Source organism: Amphiprion ocellaris, chromosome 17 (genome assembly GCF_022539595.1).
Source record: "Amphiprion ocellaris isolate individual 3 ecotype Okinawa chromosome 17, ASM2253959v1, whole genome shotgun sequence".
Classification (NCBI taxonomy): domain Eukaryota; kingdom Metazoa; phylum Chordata; class Actinopteri; family Pomacentridae; genus Amphiprion; species Amphiprion ocellaris.
The window spans coordinates 32075048-32089688 of record NC_072782.1 but is presented as its reverse complement, the minus strand read 5'-3'; the positions used below and the strand labels follow the sequence as shown (position 1 = coordinate 32089688).

Here is a 14641-nt window from a genome sequence, read left to right as displayed (position 1 = left end):
TCTTCACTTGTTTTGTGTCGTTTTTCAGGTTAAAGTCGAAGATTCCAGCATCTTAAATATGAAGCTGCTTTGGTTTTCTGAACCCGAACTAAAGCTCTTCAGATTCTGAACCTTTGGTCGAACAAAACAACATTTCCAGAAGCTAAAATAGATTTTTACTAACAAGGATTGTGTGTCTAGCCACTTCCTGTTTTATACCTGAATGCCTTCAGGCCTGTTTCCAATCTGGAACCTTAAAACTGATTCTAGCCAATCAGACTGGTGGACATGTGACTGATGATGTCAGAATGTCAAAATCTAGGATTCCTCCTCTTTTGAAGGGACGTCAAATTATAAAAATGTAATCAATAAATCCAAACACAATATGCCACCACCGTGCTTCCACATCATGATGCTGCCACCACCATGCTTCACATCATGATGCTGCCACCACCATGCCTCACACTAAACAGAAGTCAGCTAGTGATATTTTCTTTATGAGGCTGCATGTCACAATAGTACGACACTAAACATGTAAAATACTTGATTATGAAATACTTTGTCAGGGAAGTTATTTTTGTTGAACTTTCAGTGCCTACTAAGCAGCATGCTGTCCGGGTCAGCGCTGTTTCCTGGTCTGACTCTGGTTTCACCTCTTTCACTTCCCCGTCTGCCTGCTAAGCACTGATTCACCCTGAAATAACCCGAACCTCCAACGCCTCCACACTGTCGCTGCAGAAAGCCACAGTTCCCAGAATATCCACCCTGCTGCTCCTTCACAGGAATTCCTGAAATTCTTTAGAGCCTAATATCGGCTTAATGACAGCAGCAGCAGCAACAACAATAACAGCTTCCAGGGAACAGAGGAGTGGCTTCTTAACACAACAGCAGCTTTTTCAATAGGTCCAGATAAAATGAAACGTGATTACCTTGTTGTTCTAAGATATGAAATAAATCACACTTACTCATCAAGTTCTTACCTTTCATTGAGGAAGAAACATGAATCATTTATGAGGCCAGTTTTAGACTGTCACTGTTTTTTGTCTGTTTTTTAACAGATTTCCCCTGTTTTGTTATGTTACAGATCATAACCAGAGAAAACCAGCAGTGTGTTTAACCCTCCAGTCGTCCTGCGGGTCAAAATTGACTTGTTTTAAAGTTTGAAAATGTGGAAAAAATATATATTTTCATAGTGAAACTTCTGATGTCCACGTTTTCAACATTTTGGGGAAATCTTTGAACATTTTTTGGTGGAAAAAAAAAGAAATGTTAAAAATGTTCCTTAAGAACATTCACATAAAAATCAACCAAAATCCAGCGAAATTCGCTGGATTTTGGTTGATTTTTATGTGAATGTTCTTAACAAAAATATTAGAAGTTTTACTTATATATATGGAATCACTTTAGATATTTTTAGGATTTTTTTGGAAGATTTTTACTCATTTTTTGAAAATATTTACAAGAATTTTCTTGCCAAATTTGAGGGATTTTTTTTTTTTTTTTTAAATAAAACTTTTAAGGGAACTTTTAAGGAATTATTGTAATTTTCCTCCTGAAGGTTTTGCAAATTTTCAGAAATTTGGGGAATTTTTTTGCAGAATTTTTGCATTTTTTTCAGACAAGGAAACAATATTTTTTTGGTGCCCGTAAATGAGGACAACAGGAGGGTTAAGCAGAAAAAATCTGCAGAATGACAGTTTTTTTTGTTTTTTTGTTTTTTTTACAGTGTAGTTTTTGGAAACTCGTTTCCAAGCATGAAGACATGAGTGAGGCATGTCTGAGGTGACGTGACTCAGACTTACCAGAATGCAGCTGCTCTGTTTCCTCCTCAGAACTCCTCATGGATTTCACAATCGTTCTGAACTCGGCAGCAGATGGATTTCCAAAGCTCAGAATCAGAGTGGACTCCAGGGAGGAACCTGAGACTTTCTCCTGTTTGACTCCTGATCCCGTCACACCTCCTCATGTCAGCGTTTGTGTTTTCCTTCTAGCAAAACCTCAGGAATTCTCCCTTCACTGACTGGAGCTTACGGCCACAGGTATCTCACCTGATCACAGGAGTTTTTCCGCTGAGGACGAACAACAACAAACAGCAGAGGATTAGAATGATCTCATGGCTGTTAATCATCTCACTGCTCTGTCTGAAGGTACGAAGTGGAAATGGACAAGAAAAAGGTGAGTTTTTATCCTTTAGTTTTCCAACAACATCTGTAGGTTTATTGCACCTGAAGTCATCAGGATCCTTCTGCTCCATCGTCCTGCTTCCTTTGAAACCTTTATAACGTAAAATATGGATGTTTATGAAGATATCTATGACATTTTATCTTGATATATTCAAAAGGTTTCAAGATAAAGGTTTTTAAAAACCACCCATCGGCCCACTTGGAGCACATTTCTATCAAACATTTTAATCTGACTCTGTTTGAACAACAACATCTGAGGAACTATTAGACTTTCTTTTGGGAAATATTAGCTCTTAAACCTTCTATTTGAGGTAAAACTAGTGTGTTTCATGTATTTATTTGTGTGTTTTTAGATGTTTTTAAACAGGACAATCTCCACCACCAGTATACGTACCCTACAAAGTCTACTGGTTACTTCAACAATATCTGAGGAACTATTAAGAATAAAAACTGGACATATTTTATTTATTTTATCTCTTTATAATATCAAGAGAACTGTTTTAATCTCCAGGACTCTACTTGGATCAGACTATCTACTAATATTTTAGTTTTTGCAATACAACTTTTCAAACATGCTCAATCGGTTATGAAAGTTCAACTAAAACTAACTTTTATTTCCATTTTAGTGCCCAAGTATTCCATATTTAAGTATTCCACGTGTTTAGTTTTGTATTACTGTGACCTGCAGCTACATGTGGTTCAGAAAATATCACTAGTTGGCTTCTGCATTGTCCTAAATTAATCAAAATGTTTCCAAAATGATTAGAAAATCATCCCAAAGGGCTTAAAATTTGTTCAAGATGACTCCAAATGACCTAAAACATAGCCAACATTATTTAAAATGTGTCCAAAATGACTGAAAACGTGTCCAAGGTTTATAAAATATCACTAGTTGACTTCTGTATTATTCATTTTGTTGTTAATGAGCTCAAAGATGGAACTTTTCCATTAGTTTTCCATATTTGAACCACTTGTCCAACATTACAGATGGTTAAAGTCCAACGTGTTGTTGACCCATCCACCCCAACCTCCTCCCTACATCTTTCTGGCTTTAATTTCTTTTCCTCCATAATCAGAGATTATTTGATCTACTGTCCAATATTACAGATTCTGAATCAATGACATGATGAGAAATAAAAGAGAAAATGTCAGGTTTTTATCTTTAATAGTTCCTCAGATATTGTAGAAGTAACCAGTAGACTTTGTAGGGTACGTATACTGGTGGTGGAGATTGTCCTGTTTAAAAACATCTAAAAACACACAAATAAATACATGAAACACACTAGTTTTACCTCAAATGGAAGGTTTAAGATCTAATATTTCCCAAAAGAAAGTCTAATAGTTCCTCAGATGTTGTTGTTCAAACAGATTCAGGTTAAAATGTGAGGAAAAAACTGCTGTAAGTGGATCAACGAGCAGATTTTCACATTATTTTAGCACAGATACCATTCTAAACATCCATAGTTAATGATTTTTATTTTTTTTTTAAAGTTTCAAGTAAATTAGAGATTGTTGAACAGAAAGCTCCTGATGATTTGAGATGGAAGAACCAAATAATAATGATAATAAAACTTTATTTCTATTCTAGAGTCATCACTGTAGGTCAGTAAAGAGGTTTTAATGTCACAGAAAATCACCAAGTCATCAAAACTGACAGATATTTGGACATCGTGTAACTGAGTCACTGAAAAAGAAACGGCAAGAGCCTGAAACTGAACTCAAATCTAAGAACTGCATGATGTAATTCAGCGTAGTTTCCAGGTCTGGAGTCTGTTTATGAGAAGCAGGATCTGTTTACTGGGATTGGAGCAGCTTTTACAGATCATAAAACATTAAATACCCGCTTGATAATGGGATCACCTAAACTCCTCCAGTTCATCCTGATCAGACACCCAGTACCATGGAGATCCATTTAAAAGCTGCTGAGATGCTGAGTTGACTAAAGCACCAATTACATTTACAAATAACAGAAAGCCTCCTGACTAAATGCTGTTATCATGCTTTTTATCCTCATATCTAATGTATCAAATCTGCCATCTTTCATTTTATCCCGTCTTAAGTGCTTCCTCAGTAATGTCTCATCACCAGCCAGCGACTTAAAATAGAGCCACACTCTCAAATTTCCACTGTTCCCGACTCTAATACATTCTAATGAGTCATGAAAACACCAGGATGAAGCCTGAACAGGACGCTAGCTAACATACACAGACAACTTGGAGGTTTCTTTTTTATTGCTTTTCAGCGTTAAATCCTGGTCCATTTAATTTGTATTTTTTGGCAAGATTTTTCAAAAAAGACTCTTACATGTCAAAGTGGAAACATCATGATGTGAAGCATGGTGGTGGCAGCATCATGATTAAAGCACGGTGGTGGCAGCATCATGAAGTGGAGATGTTTCTCTAGAAGCCCAATTAAATTGACCACAATTCAATGTTGAGAAGCAATATAAGAGGAAAACTTGGAAACGGAAGGAATATGGTGCATGTGTAAATAAACCTAGGGCAAGTTGTCCTCATGAACTGAGTGACCGAGCAAGAAAGAGACTAGTGAGGGAGGCCACCAAGACACCTATGACTCCTCTGAAGGAGTTTCAATTATGTATATTAAGGATTGAAAAATGGTAAATCAAGTCTGAACCGTTATTTTTGTTAAAATAACTCAGAAGCATGGTGGTGGCAGCAGAAGGCTCCTGATGATTTCAGATGAAGTAACTCCTTTGTCTCCTTACTCTTTGCTAAAACTGAATTGTACGATGATCAATGTCCCGTTAAAAAGTCCCATGCTCATTCTTCTCAGGTGTTTCACACTGTGGACCTCAGAATATGACTCTTTCCAGCTCCGACCAGAAGCTGCTGTTAACGTGGGAAGACGAACCTTCGTGTTCGGCATTAAAAGATGCCGTCGTCTACGAGCTGCTGGTTCTCATCGCGGATAAACAAGAACATCATGTAAGGATCCACCAGAATAACTTCAGAACTGCCAAACAAACATATTTCCACCTCTAATTTGGTTCTGCGAATGTTGTAGGATAACGTTGTGGTGACACATGACCAGACTGGATCGACTCACTCCTGGAACTGGACGTCGTATTTGCCGTTGGAGTGCGCTACTCATTCAGTCTGGCTCAGGTCCCGATACAACAACCAGACAAGCCCATGGGTGAAAGAAAAGGCCCTTCCTGGTTAATATTCACCTCTAAACATGCCACACTTACATCAGCTCATGTATTTTACAGTCGTGCTTATTGTGTTTCATCATTGTGCTTTTTCAGAGAACCAACGCTCAAAAAGATTTGAGGTCTACCCACGAGACGGAGCGTTCGAAGCTGGTAGTACTGCCACCTTCTGTTGTATTCTGCCTGCAGGGGAACGCTTTCATAAAATGTACCTGAGTGGTTATAATGGTGTGAACATGAGGAGCACCAGGATCAGCAACCAGACCTACGCTCTGACTCTCAACCTGAACGAGGCGTCAAACGTCTGCATCGATGTCAAATGTAAAACTAACAGAACCACCTATGGGGCTTGTGCTTTCGTTGGCTGTAAGTAGCATTTGAAGTATTGGTTTTATTAAATTAATCCTGGGGATTAATTCTGACTACTTTTCTTTATGTTTTCCATTAATCAGACCCGCCTGGTGACAAAGATCTTCAGTGTGAAACTCAGGATCTGAAATCAGTCGAATGTCGCTGGACGGTAGGAAGAAACACACAGTTCTGGAGTCGAACCAAGTATCAGCTACAGGGAAGGTACAGTTAAACCCAACATGAATCATAGTATATTCAGATTAATAGTGAATTTTTATTTGACTTATGGGTTTATTTTGGTTGGAAATGGTATAAACAAGTGACAAAAGATGATGAGACACTGTTGTAGATGAGAATGTTAAAGTTTCAGAAGAAAAGCCTCATTAAAGGTATTCTGACGTTGTTGAAATTGTCACTGTTATTGAGAAATGGTGCATCTGTACCGCTCTGAATGGTCCTGGTAATGTCTATCATAATTTCTAGAGCGTTCTAATAAACTGACAACAGTCAGTTATGACATCTTACCCTTTTTGTTAAATTACAGAAGAAAATTTGCAAAATCATGGGAAAAAAACTATTAATTCATAAGTTAATCAAGAAAATAAATAAATAAAACATCAGACCAAACCTTTGTATAACTTCAAAAAATCTGTTTTTACAAATAATAATTTTTAAAAAGCATTTTACCATAGAAAATTGCATAATTTTTTACTGTATTAAAATCTGCATAATTTTTTTTACAGATATTTGCTGTTGTTTGAATGAAAAATTAATGTATATTAAGGTTGAAAATAGTTTTTAAAAAATAATAATAAACTGTTATTTTACAGATTTTCTCATTTTTCTAAATTACAGGGGATATCTAGTAAAAGCAGAAAAAACCCAAAACAAAACAGGCCATGTCCACATAAAAAAATCTGTATTTTTACAAATGTTTGAAAATTGTGTTCTTTTACAACTTGTGAATGCAAAACATACTATTTTACTGTATTTAAATCAACTAGAAATATCATTGTTTTACAGATAATTGCCTCTATTTTAACAGTATATACAGTTTTGAACATATTTATTCTAGCACACTGTATAATCAATTACAGTCCCAGTTATTTTACTGTCTAGTTTGTGATAAATTTTTAAAACATCTGCCAAATCAGAGATAGTCGAGTAGAAATTGTTATAAAATGTTGATGATTTGAGATGTAGTAATGGTGTTGGTTTGTATTTCAGTCCCTGTCCAGACGGATCTAAAGGCAGATGCTCTCTAAAGATGCTGGTTAAAGCTGGAGAGACAAACTGGACTTTAACGGCAAGTAATCGTCTTGGAACGGTGGAGCTTCATGACAGGGCAGACCTGACCAAAAGAGGTACAGCTTGCAAAAAACACATCAAAAAAAGCATATATCGTGTGGTAAAATGGTGATTTTTAATGATTACGTCCATCTGATTTTGGTTCCAGTGCGAATGTTTGCTCCAGAAGAAGTAACGGCTTCAACTATTAACTCCAGAAACGTCAGTCTGAAGTGGAGGTGGACTGTAGATGAGTACGAGCATCTCAATCTGACCTGTGAAGTTCAAGGTGTCCATGGTGAAACAAGCAGCACAGTGAGTGGATGGAGCTCAGATCTCTGGTTCTTAAGGTACAAATAGCCTCTGAACTCTGCTAACATCTGTCTTGTCTGTGCATTTGCAGAGTAAAACCTCTGGAGTTGGTCTCAACGCTGCAGTTTTAACTGACCTGATGCCAAACTGGACGTATGAAGTGACGGTGAGATGCAGAACAGAAACCTGGAGATGGGGCAACTGGAGCAGAGGACTCGATTTCCACACCAAGGGTGACGGTGAGTATTTAAACCAGCAGAGTTTGAACCAGCATTGGTGGTTTAACCGACAATGTTGGTCTGTTTGCTCCACAGTTCCAGATGCTCTCGATGTTTGGATGCAGATGAAGGAGAACCAGGTTGTAGTCGTCTGGAAGGTGAGTTGGTGCCAAATTCTGATCAGATGTCCTTTAGAAAACCATCATAAGCTGCTACTCATGGCTTTAGTTGTGTTTTTAAAAAAATGTTCTTTAATGCCCAATAGATCCATTGGTAACAGGAAACTCTGTTTAGCTCCTTAGTCCAGCAGGTAGAACCTCCAATCACCTCTAATCTTTGAGAAAAGTTCTGCTGAAAACCTGAGCCAACATCTACCAACTGTTTCTTGACATTTATAGTCAACTGCTTTGCTATAAAAACATTCAAGGTCATTATTCCAACATCTAATCTACAAAGCAGCATGAGTAGCAACTTCAGTACAACATCTTCTACAATCAGGAGGTGTTGAAGATGCCGTGGGTTCTTTAGGTGTTCTCCACCAGGTAATAAAATCCTGATGTCATCTCTCTGCAGATGCCACTGACCAATCAGAGCCATGGCGAGATCACTGACTATGAAGTTACCTGGGCAAACACCACAACCAGAGTACCTCCCAGTGAACACAGTCTAACCCTCCGCCTGGACACCAGTGAAGAACACAACATCACGGTCACAGCCTGGAATATAAACGGCAGCTCATCGCCTTCAACCGTCACCACCCCCAACATCAGTCCAGGTATGAAGATACCAGAGCTGCAACATCTCAGTCAGGGAAGAATTCAGACCTCATCACATCATTTATCACGTCATTGATTCAGAATCTGTAATATTACACATAAACTATGTATAGTTCAGCCTACCTGACCATGGCGGTGTGTGTTCTTTGGTGTTTCTGCTTTATGGAGTCTTAAGGAAAGATTTAAGACTCCATAAAGTCTTTCCATAGAACCTCAGACTTTATGGAAGTAACAGTTTCAACTGTGTGACGGTGAAATGCAAACTTAATTTGTCTGAATTTGACTGTTTTGATGAGAAAGCTGCAGAGACAATCCCAACATCATGATGCTGCCACCACCGTGCTTCACATCATGATGCTGCCACCACCGTGCTTCACATCATGATGCTGCCACCACCGTGCTTCACATCATGATGCTGCCACCACCGTGCTTCACATCATGATGCTGCCACCACCGTGCTTCACATCATGATGCTGCCACCACCATGCTTCACAGTGGGGATGGTGTGTTTGTGATGATGTTCAGTGTTTGCTATCCATCAATCATATCATCTACGTAGTCTGATGGTCATAAAGCTCCATCCTGGTCTCCTCAGACCAAAGAACCTTCTTCCAGGTGTCTTCAGAGTCTCCACATGTCTTCTGGTGAACTCTAGTCCAGATTTAATTGGAGCTTTTTCCATCAGAGTCTTTCCCTTTGTCTCCATAAAGCTTTGACTGGTGAAGAACAGACAACCGTTGTTGGATGAACAGTCTCTAACATCTCAGCTGCTGAAGCTGGAACTTCTTCAGAGGAGTCATAGGAGTCTTGGTGGCCTCCCTCCCTAGTCTCTCAGGTCTTGAGGACGTCCTGCTCTAGTCAGATTTATTCATGTTCCATCTTCCTTCCATTTTTTAATGATGGATTTAACTGGACTCCATGAGATCTTGAGGAACTTGGAAACTGTCTTGCATCATCTACAAGGTGAATACTTTTTTTAGACGTATGAATGAATAGTTGCTTTTTATTTTTAAGTTACAACCATTTCAACATATTTTCCAACAATTGATCACTGAGGTGTGATTACTAAAGATGTGCTCTGGTCTCTTTTTTAATGTTTATATCAAATGATCTAATGGAATCATCTAACGTCTTCGTTTTCAGATGGAACCAGAGTGAACTCTTCTTGGATCACTGGCAGTAACGGCAGCTTCATGCTGTCCTGGCCTGTCAGTCCTGCATCCAGCTGTGGTTACATCATTGACTGGTGTCCGACTCTTGACTGTCAAACTGTGGATTGGATCAAAGTTCCTGCCAACAGCACTAATGTCACCATATTTTCTAGTAAGTCCTCATGTTAGCCTACAAAGCAGTTCAATGTAGGCCTGTAACACCATATTTACTTGTGTTTTTGTTATTCCTCTGCTGCAGAAAGCTTCAGAGATGGACTGAGGTATTCGTTGTCCATTTATGCCTGTACAGAGGGAGCTCCGGTGCTTCTGGAGAGGAGGGAAGGCTACGTCAGAGAGATAAGTAAGACTGAACTATGACTTTTACCGCAATGTGATGGCGGTACAAAACGGCCGACGGGGTTTCATCCATGTCATGCTTTGGCAGGAATCGAGGAGAAGCTGTTTAAATCTTTAGAAGTCAAACAGCAGGAGATGGATGCAGAGGTTTCCTGGGAGAAGATTCCTGTGAGACAGCAGCCGGCTTTCATCCGAGGATTCACGCTGTACTACTGGAACAAGGACAACACGGTGTTCAACGTGAGCACAGGTGAAAATACAGAGGAAAGGTGGACTTCTACAAACATACACTACTGCTGTTCAGAAGTCTGGGGTCATCCAGATAATTCCATATTTTCCATGAAAACTCCCACTTCTATTCATGTTCTAACATAACTGCACAAGGGTTTTCTAATTATCAATGAGCCTTTCAACACCATTAGCTAACACAATGTAGCATTAGAACACAGGAGTGATGGTTGCTGGAAATGTTCCTCTGTACCCCTATGGAGATATTCCATTAAAAATCAGCTGTTTCCAGCTACAATAGTCATTTACCACATTAACAATGTCTACACTGGATTTATCCATCCATCCATTATCTATACACCGCTTATTCCTCACTAGGGTCACGGTGGGTGCTGGAGTCTATCCCAGCTGACTCAGGTGAAGGCAGGGGACACCCTAGACAGGTCACCAGTCTGTCACAGGGCTACATACAGAGACAAACAATCACTCTCACATTCACACCTACGGGCAATTTAGAATGATCAATTAACCTCAGCATATTTTTGGACTGTGGGAAGAAGCCGGAGTACCCGGAGAAAACCCACGCATGCACAGGGAGAACATGCAAACTACTGGATTTATTATTCATTGAATGTGATCTTCATTTTAAAAACTGCTTTTCTTACAAAAATAAGGACATTTCTAAGTGATATCCAACTTTTGAACAGCAGTGTATAAAGGTTTTTGGGAAGTTTTAGCTTAATATATGAAATATTTTCTGAGATATATACTTTTTTTTTAATCGCCCATTGACCCACTTTCAGCAATAATATTAATGACAATAATATTTGAACATTTTTTGGCCACAATGACATATATGAGGATGTCTAATTTCAAAGCCAGTGTGTTTACATGTTTAAATCTGATTATATTTTCAAAAGAGCAGAGAGTCAGAATGATTTCTCATCTTGTCATTGATTCAGAATCTGTAATATTGGACAAGTGGATCAAATAATGTCTGATTATGGGGGATTTGAAATATGAAATATATGGGAACTGTCATGAAAATTGTCTGTACATATAAAAAAGACCATGAAGTTAAGATATTAATGACATTCTGTCTAATTCTGTTTTATTTAATCCATTATTACTTAAAATTCCACGTATAAAATGTGTCAGAACTCTTAAATTGTTGTCAGTATTTGAGAAAATGCAGCTTCTAAACCGTTCCTACCACCTTCTAGAACATCGACGACTCACTTTTAGACTTTTAGCTCATTTTTATCAAACATTTTAATCTGAGTCTGTCTGAACAACAACATCTGAGGAACTATTAGACTTTCTTTTGGGAAATATTGGATCTTAAACCTTACATTGAGGTAAAACTAGTGTGTTTCATGTATTTTTGTGTGTTTTTAGATGTTTTTAAACAGGACAATCTCCACCACCAGTATACGTACCCTACAAAGTCTACTGGTTACTTCTACAATATCTGAGGAACTATTAAAGATAAAAACCTGAAATTTTCTCTCTTATTTCTCATCATGTCATTGATTCAGAATCTGGAATATTGATCAACACTGGAAATAAAGTTCACATCAAAAATAATTATTTAAGAAAGATGTTGTTGTTCAAACAGAGTCAGATTAAAATGAGAGAAAACCTGCTGAAAGTGGGTCAACGGGTGATTTTTCAAATTATTTTCTTGGGAAGTTTTGATATATGAAACTAAAATTTCACAGACACCATTTTAAATATCCATATTTTGTGGTTAAAAACAAAACTTCAAGTGATTCAGCTGGAACATTACACAAATTCATAGATCTATGAAGACATTTGAAGTTAATTTCTCTCCACACATTTTAGATCTTCAAACTCAGCTAAATGAAAAGTGCCTCATAGCTTCCTTGAAAGTTTGTTTGTTTTGTGGTAATTTCCGTCATTTCTCCTGCTTTAGACGATCCTGAAGCCACCAGTCTGACAGCAAGAAACCTGGAGATCACTTCGTATACGTTCATGGTGGCGGCTCGGACGGCACTCGGAGAATGTGGAAACTCATCCATTATCGTCACCCTGAACTCCCTGAGTACGTCACTTCTCAGAACAATATTCCACTGTCCACCTGTTGTCTTCTTTAATTTACTCACCTGAGCTTCTTTCCTCACCAGCTGATGACTTGTTCAAGTCCATCTTCATAGCTCTTGGTTTGGTTTTGGGTCTTCTAACTCTCACTACTGTCCTCTGCTACAGAAACTGGGCCTGGTAAGAAAGACAACACTTCCATTTTAGATGCTTTTTGGTCACCAGATCTTCGTTGTACATTTCTTTTCATGAATTCTTACCTTCAACAGCATCAAATATAAAGTCTATCCTCCGATCCCAAAGCCAGTGTTGATGGACAACTGGTTGACATCAGCGGTAAGTTCGCACAGTCATGTCCTAAAGGGTTCTTCTGCTGATTTCACCCAAGTAGATCATGTTATTCATCCTCAGGAGTGTCACTGTGATTGTGAAAAAAGCTAAAACTACATTTACACTCCCAGTTATGCATCATGTGGACGTACAGTTTGAATATTCCAGTCTGTCTGTCCATTAGTCCACGTCTGTGGTCCAAACTGAAATATCTCTACGATTGCCAGGACACTTAATACCAACATTCATGGTTACCAGAGGATGAATTTGATTCACTTTTGGTGCTTACTTATCAAGAAATACCATGCTACCATATGTTAGCATGCTAACCTGGTCATGGTTGTACATACATATATTATTAGGCGTCATTCCATCTCAAGTCATCACTTTTTTTTTCAGTTTTTTTTTTTTTTTTTGCGTTTTTCGGCTTTATTGATAGGCGCAGTGGAGACAGATAGGAAAGGAGGGAGAAGAGCTGGGGGAAAGACATGCAGCAAAGGGCCGTGAGCGGGAATCGAACCCGGGCCGCTACGTCGCCCGCTTAACTCACTGAGCTGTACGGGCGACCCAGTCATCACATTTTTACAACAATGCTGGACCATCACTGATTTGCCAGATTTTAGCATAAAATATGGATACTTCTAAAGATATTTTTAAAATCTTAGCTTAATATCTCAATCTTTTCTTGAGATTACATGAGATGTTGTTTTACTACTCATTAGAAAAGATGTTTGAAGGTAAACGCTTCAGCTGTTACTATAAATACACAAGAAAGTACTCAAAACTACATGAAAAGCCCTTTTTGGACCAGGTTTATGTCTACAAAATGGGTTCCCAAACATTAAAAATATGACTGTTACAACTCAGGTCAAAAACTATGACAAAAACAGGGAGACAACTACAGGGGATCTTTGGTTTATGGCATCCTTGACCTACGGCGTTTCGTTGTTACGTCAGATCTGGTTACGTGGAACTAGTTGATGAGCAGACCGGATGAATACGTCGCCACGCAGCACTATAAGACGGCTTTGTTTCCATTCTCTGGTTGTACGCCACCTTGGATTGTGCTACATTCACTAAGTTTTTGTCCTTCATTATGATTCCCAGCGTAAGTCAGACTCTTCTGCTTTGAAGAAAAGGAAAGTCATCTCCATGGAAGTGAAATTAGATCCAGTAAAATGGTACTTGTGTATGGGAGTTCCAACTCACGGTGAAAATCGCGTTAGGTTGCGCTGTAGAAATGGAATTCCAACGTAAGTCTAGGACCCCCCTGTATTGTGACCTGCAGCTACATGTGGTTCAGAAAATATCACTAACTGACTTCTGGAGTCAACTAGACTTCTTCCAGAGAGAATTAGTTCAATGCCAAAAATTACAGTTAAAAACTCTTTAAAAAACATAACATTTACACGGTGCAGTCTTTGAGGGTCAATAGGAAGGACCTTGAGTACGTACTTTTTTCTTCCCAAAAAACACTCAGAAACAGGTTCTATTGGGCGGTTCTTGCGTTCGGGATAAGCACAAAGGTTTGATCTGTCCTTACACAGATTCCTGCCTGTGGAAAACAGATTATTGGCGTCATATAATATCCTCCTATAAGCATATCTCCAGACCAAGCTACTCCCATCTTCTGACTGAGAGATCCTTTCGTCTGTTTTCTAGGTTCACCTGGACCTCCGCAGAGAAGCAGATGTTTCGGTTATTCCGGAGCTGCATCCTAAACCTGGAGTATCGGGGAATGATTACGTTAGCGAGGCGGGCATGCCTTTTAGTTTCATACAAACTCCCAAAGGTTACTACAACAAACCCCTGAAGAAGAACACCCCACCACTCCTGATTCTGCCCTACACAGACGTACCATCTCCATCAGGTCCACCGTCTTCTCCGTTCAGAGGTGTGTTTCCCAACCCGTCCTATGACCCGATACCTGGGGATCACTGGTTCAGACCTGAGCTTCTGGAGGGAACACCTGCAATCCAAACCTCTGATGGATACCATCCTCAGAACCAGGCAGAAACTTTAATCCCGACAGTAGATGTTCCACATGGTCCAGACAGTCCCATGTCCTGTGAATCCGCTTACATTTTACTACCGCAGTTACCTTCCACCTAGCTGCTGCATGAACATATAGTAAAGGTGAAGACATTATGCATTACAGGGTATTTTAAAGATAGTACTCTACTGCAGAGTTCATAAAGCAACGATCAATAAAATCACTCCCAAGAAACCTTAA

The 14641-nt window shown here is 39.0% G+C and overlaps 1 protein-coding gene across 1 annotated transcript; it reads left to right on the top strand.

Annotated features, from left to right (window-relative positions):
- The first annotated feature begins 1488 nt into the window (after nt 1–1488).
- On the top strand, nt 1489–14641 carry LOC111565256 (leukemia inhibitory factor receptor-like). Its single transcript, XM_035945967.2, has 17 exons — nt 1489–2154; nt 4959–5110; nt 5190–5343; nt 5434–5703; nt 5790–5910; nt 6916–7052; nt 7145–7290; nt 7379–7526; nt 7602–7663; nt 8079–8280; nt 9425–9604; nt 9692–9793; nt 9878–10039; nt 11954–12082; nt 12165–12258; nt 12348–12414; nt 14071–14641. Exons 1-17 carry the CDS (start codon nt 2085–2087, stop codon nt 14518–14520), a joined length of 2646 nt encoding a protein of 881 aa, XP_035801860.2. The 5' UTR covers nt 1489–2084; the 3' UTR covers nt 14521–14641.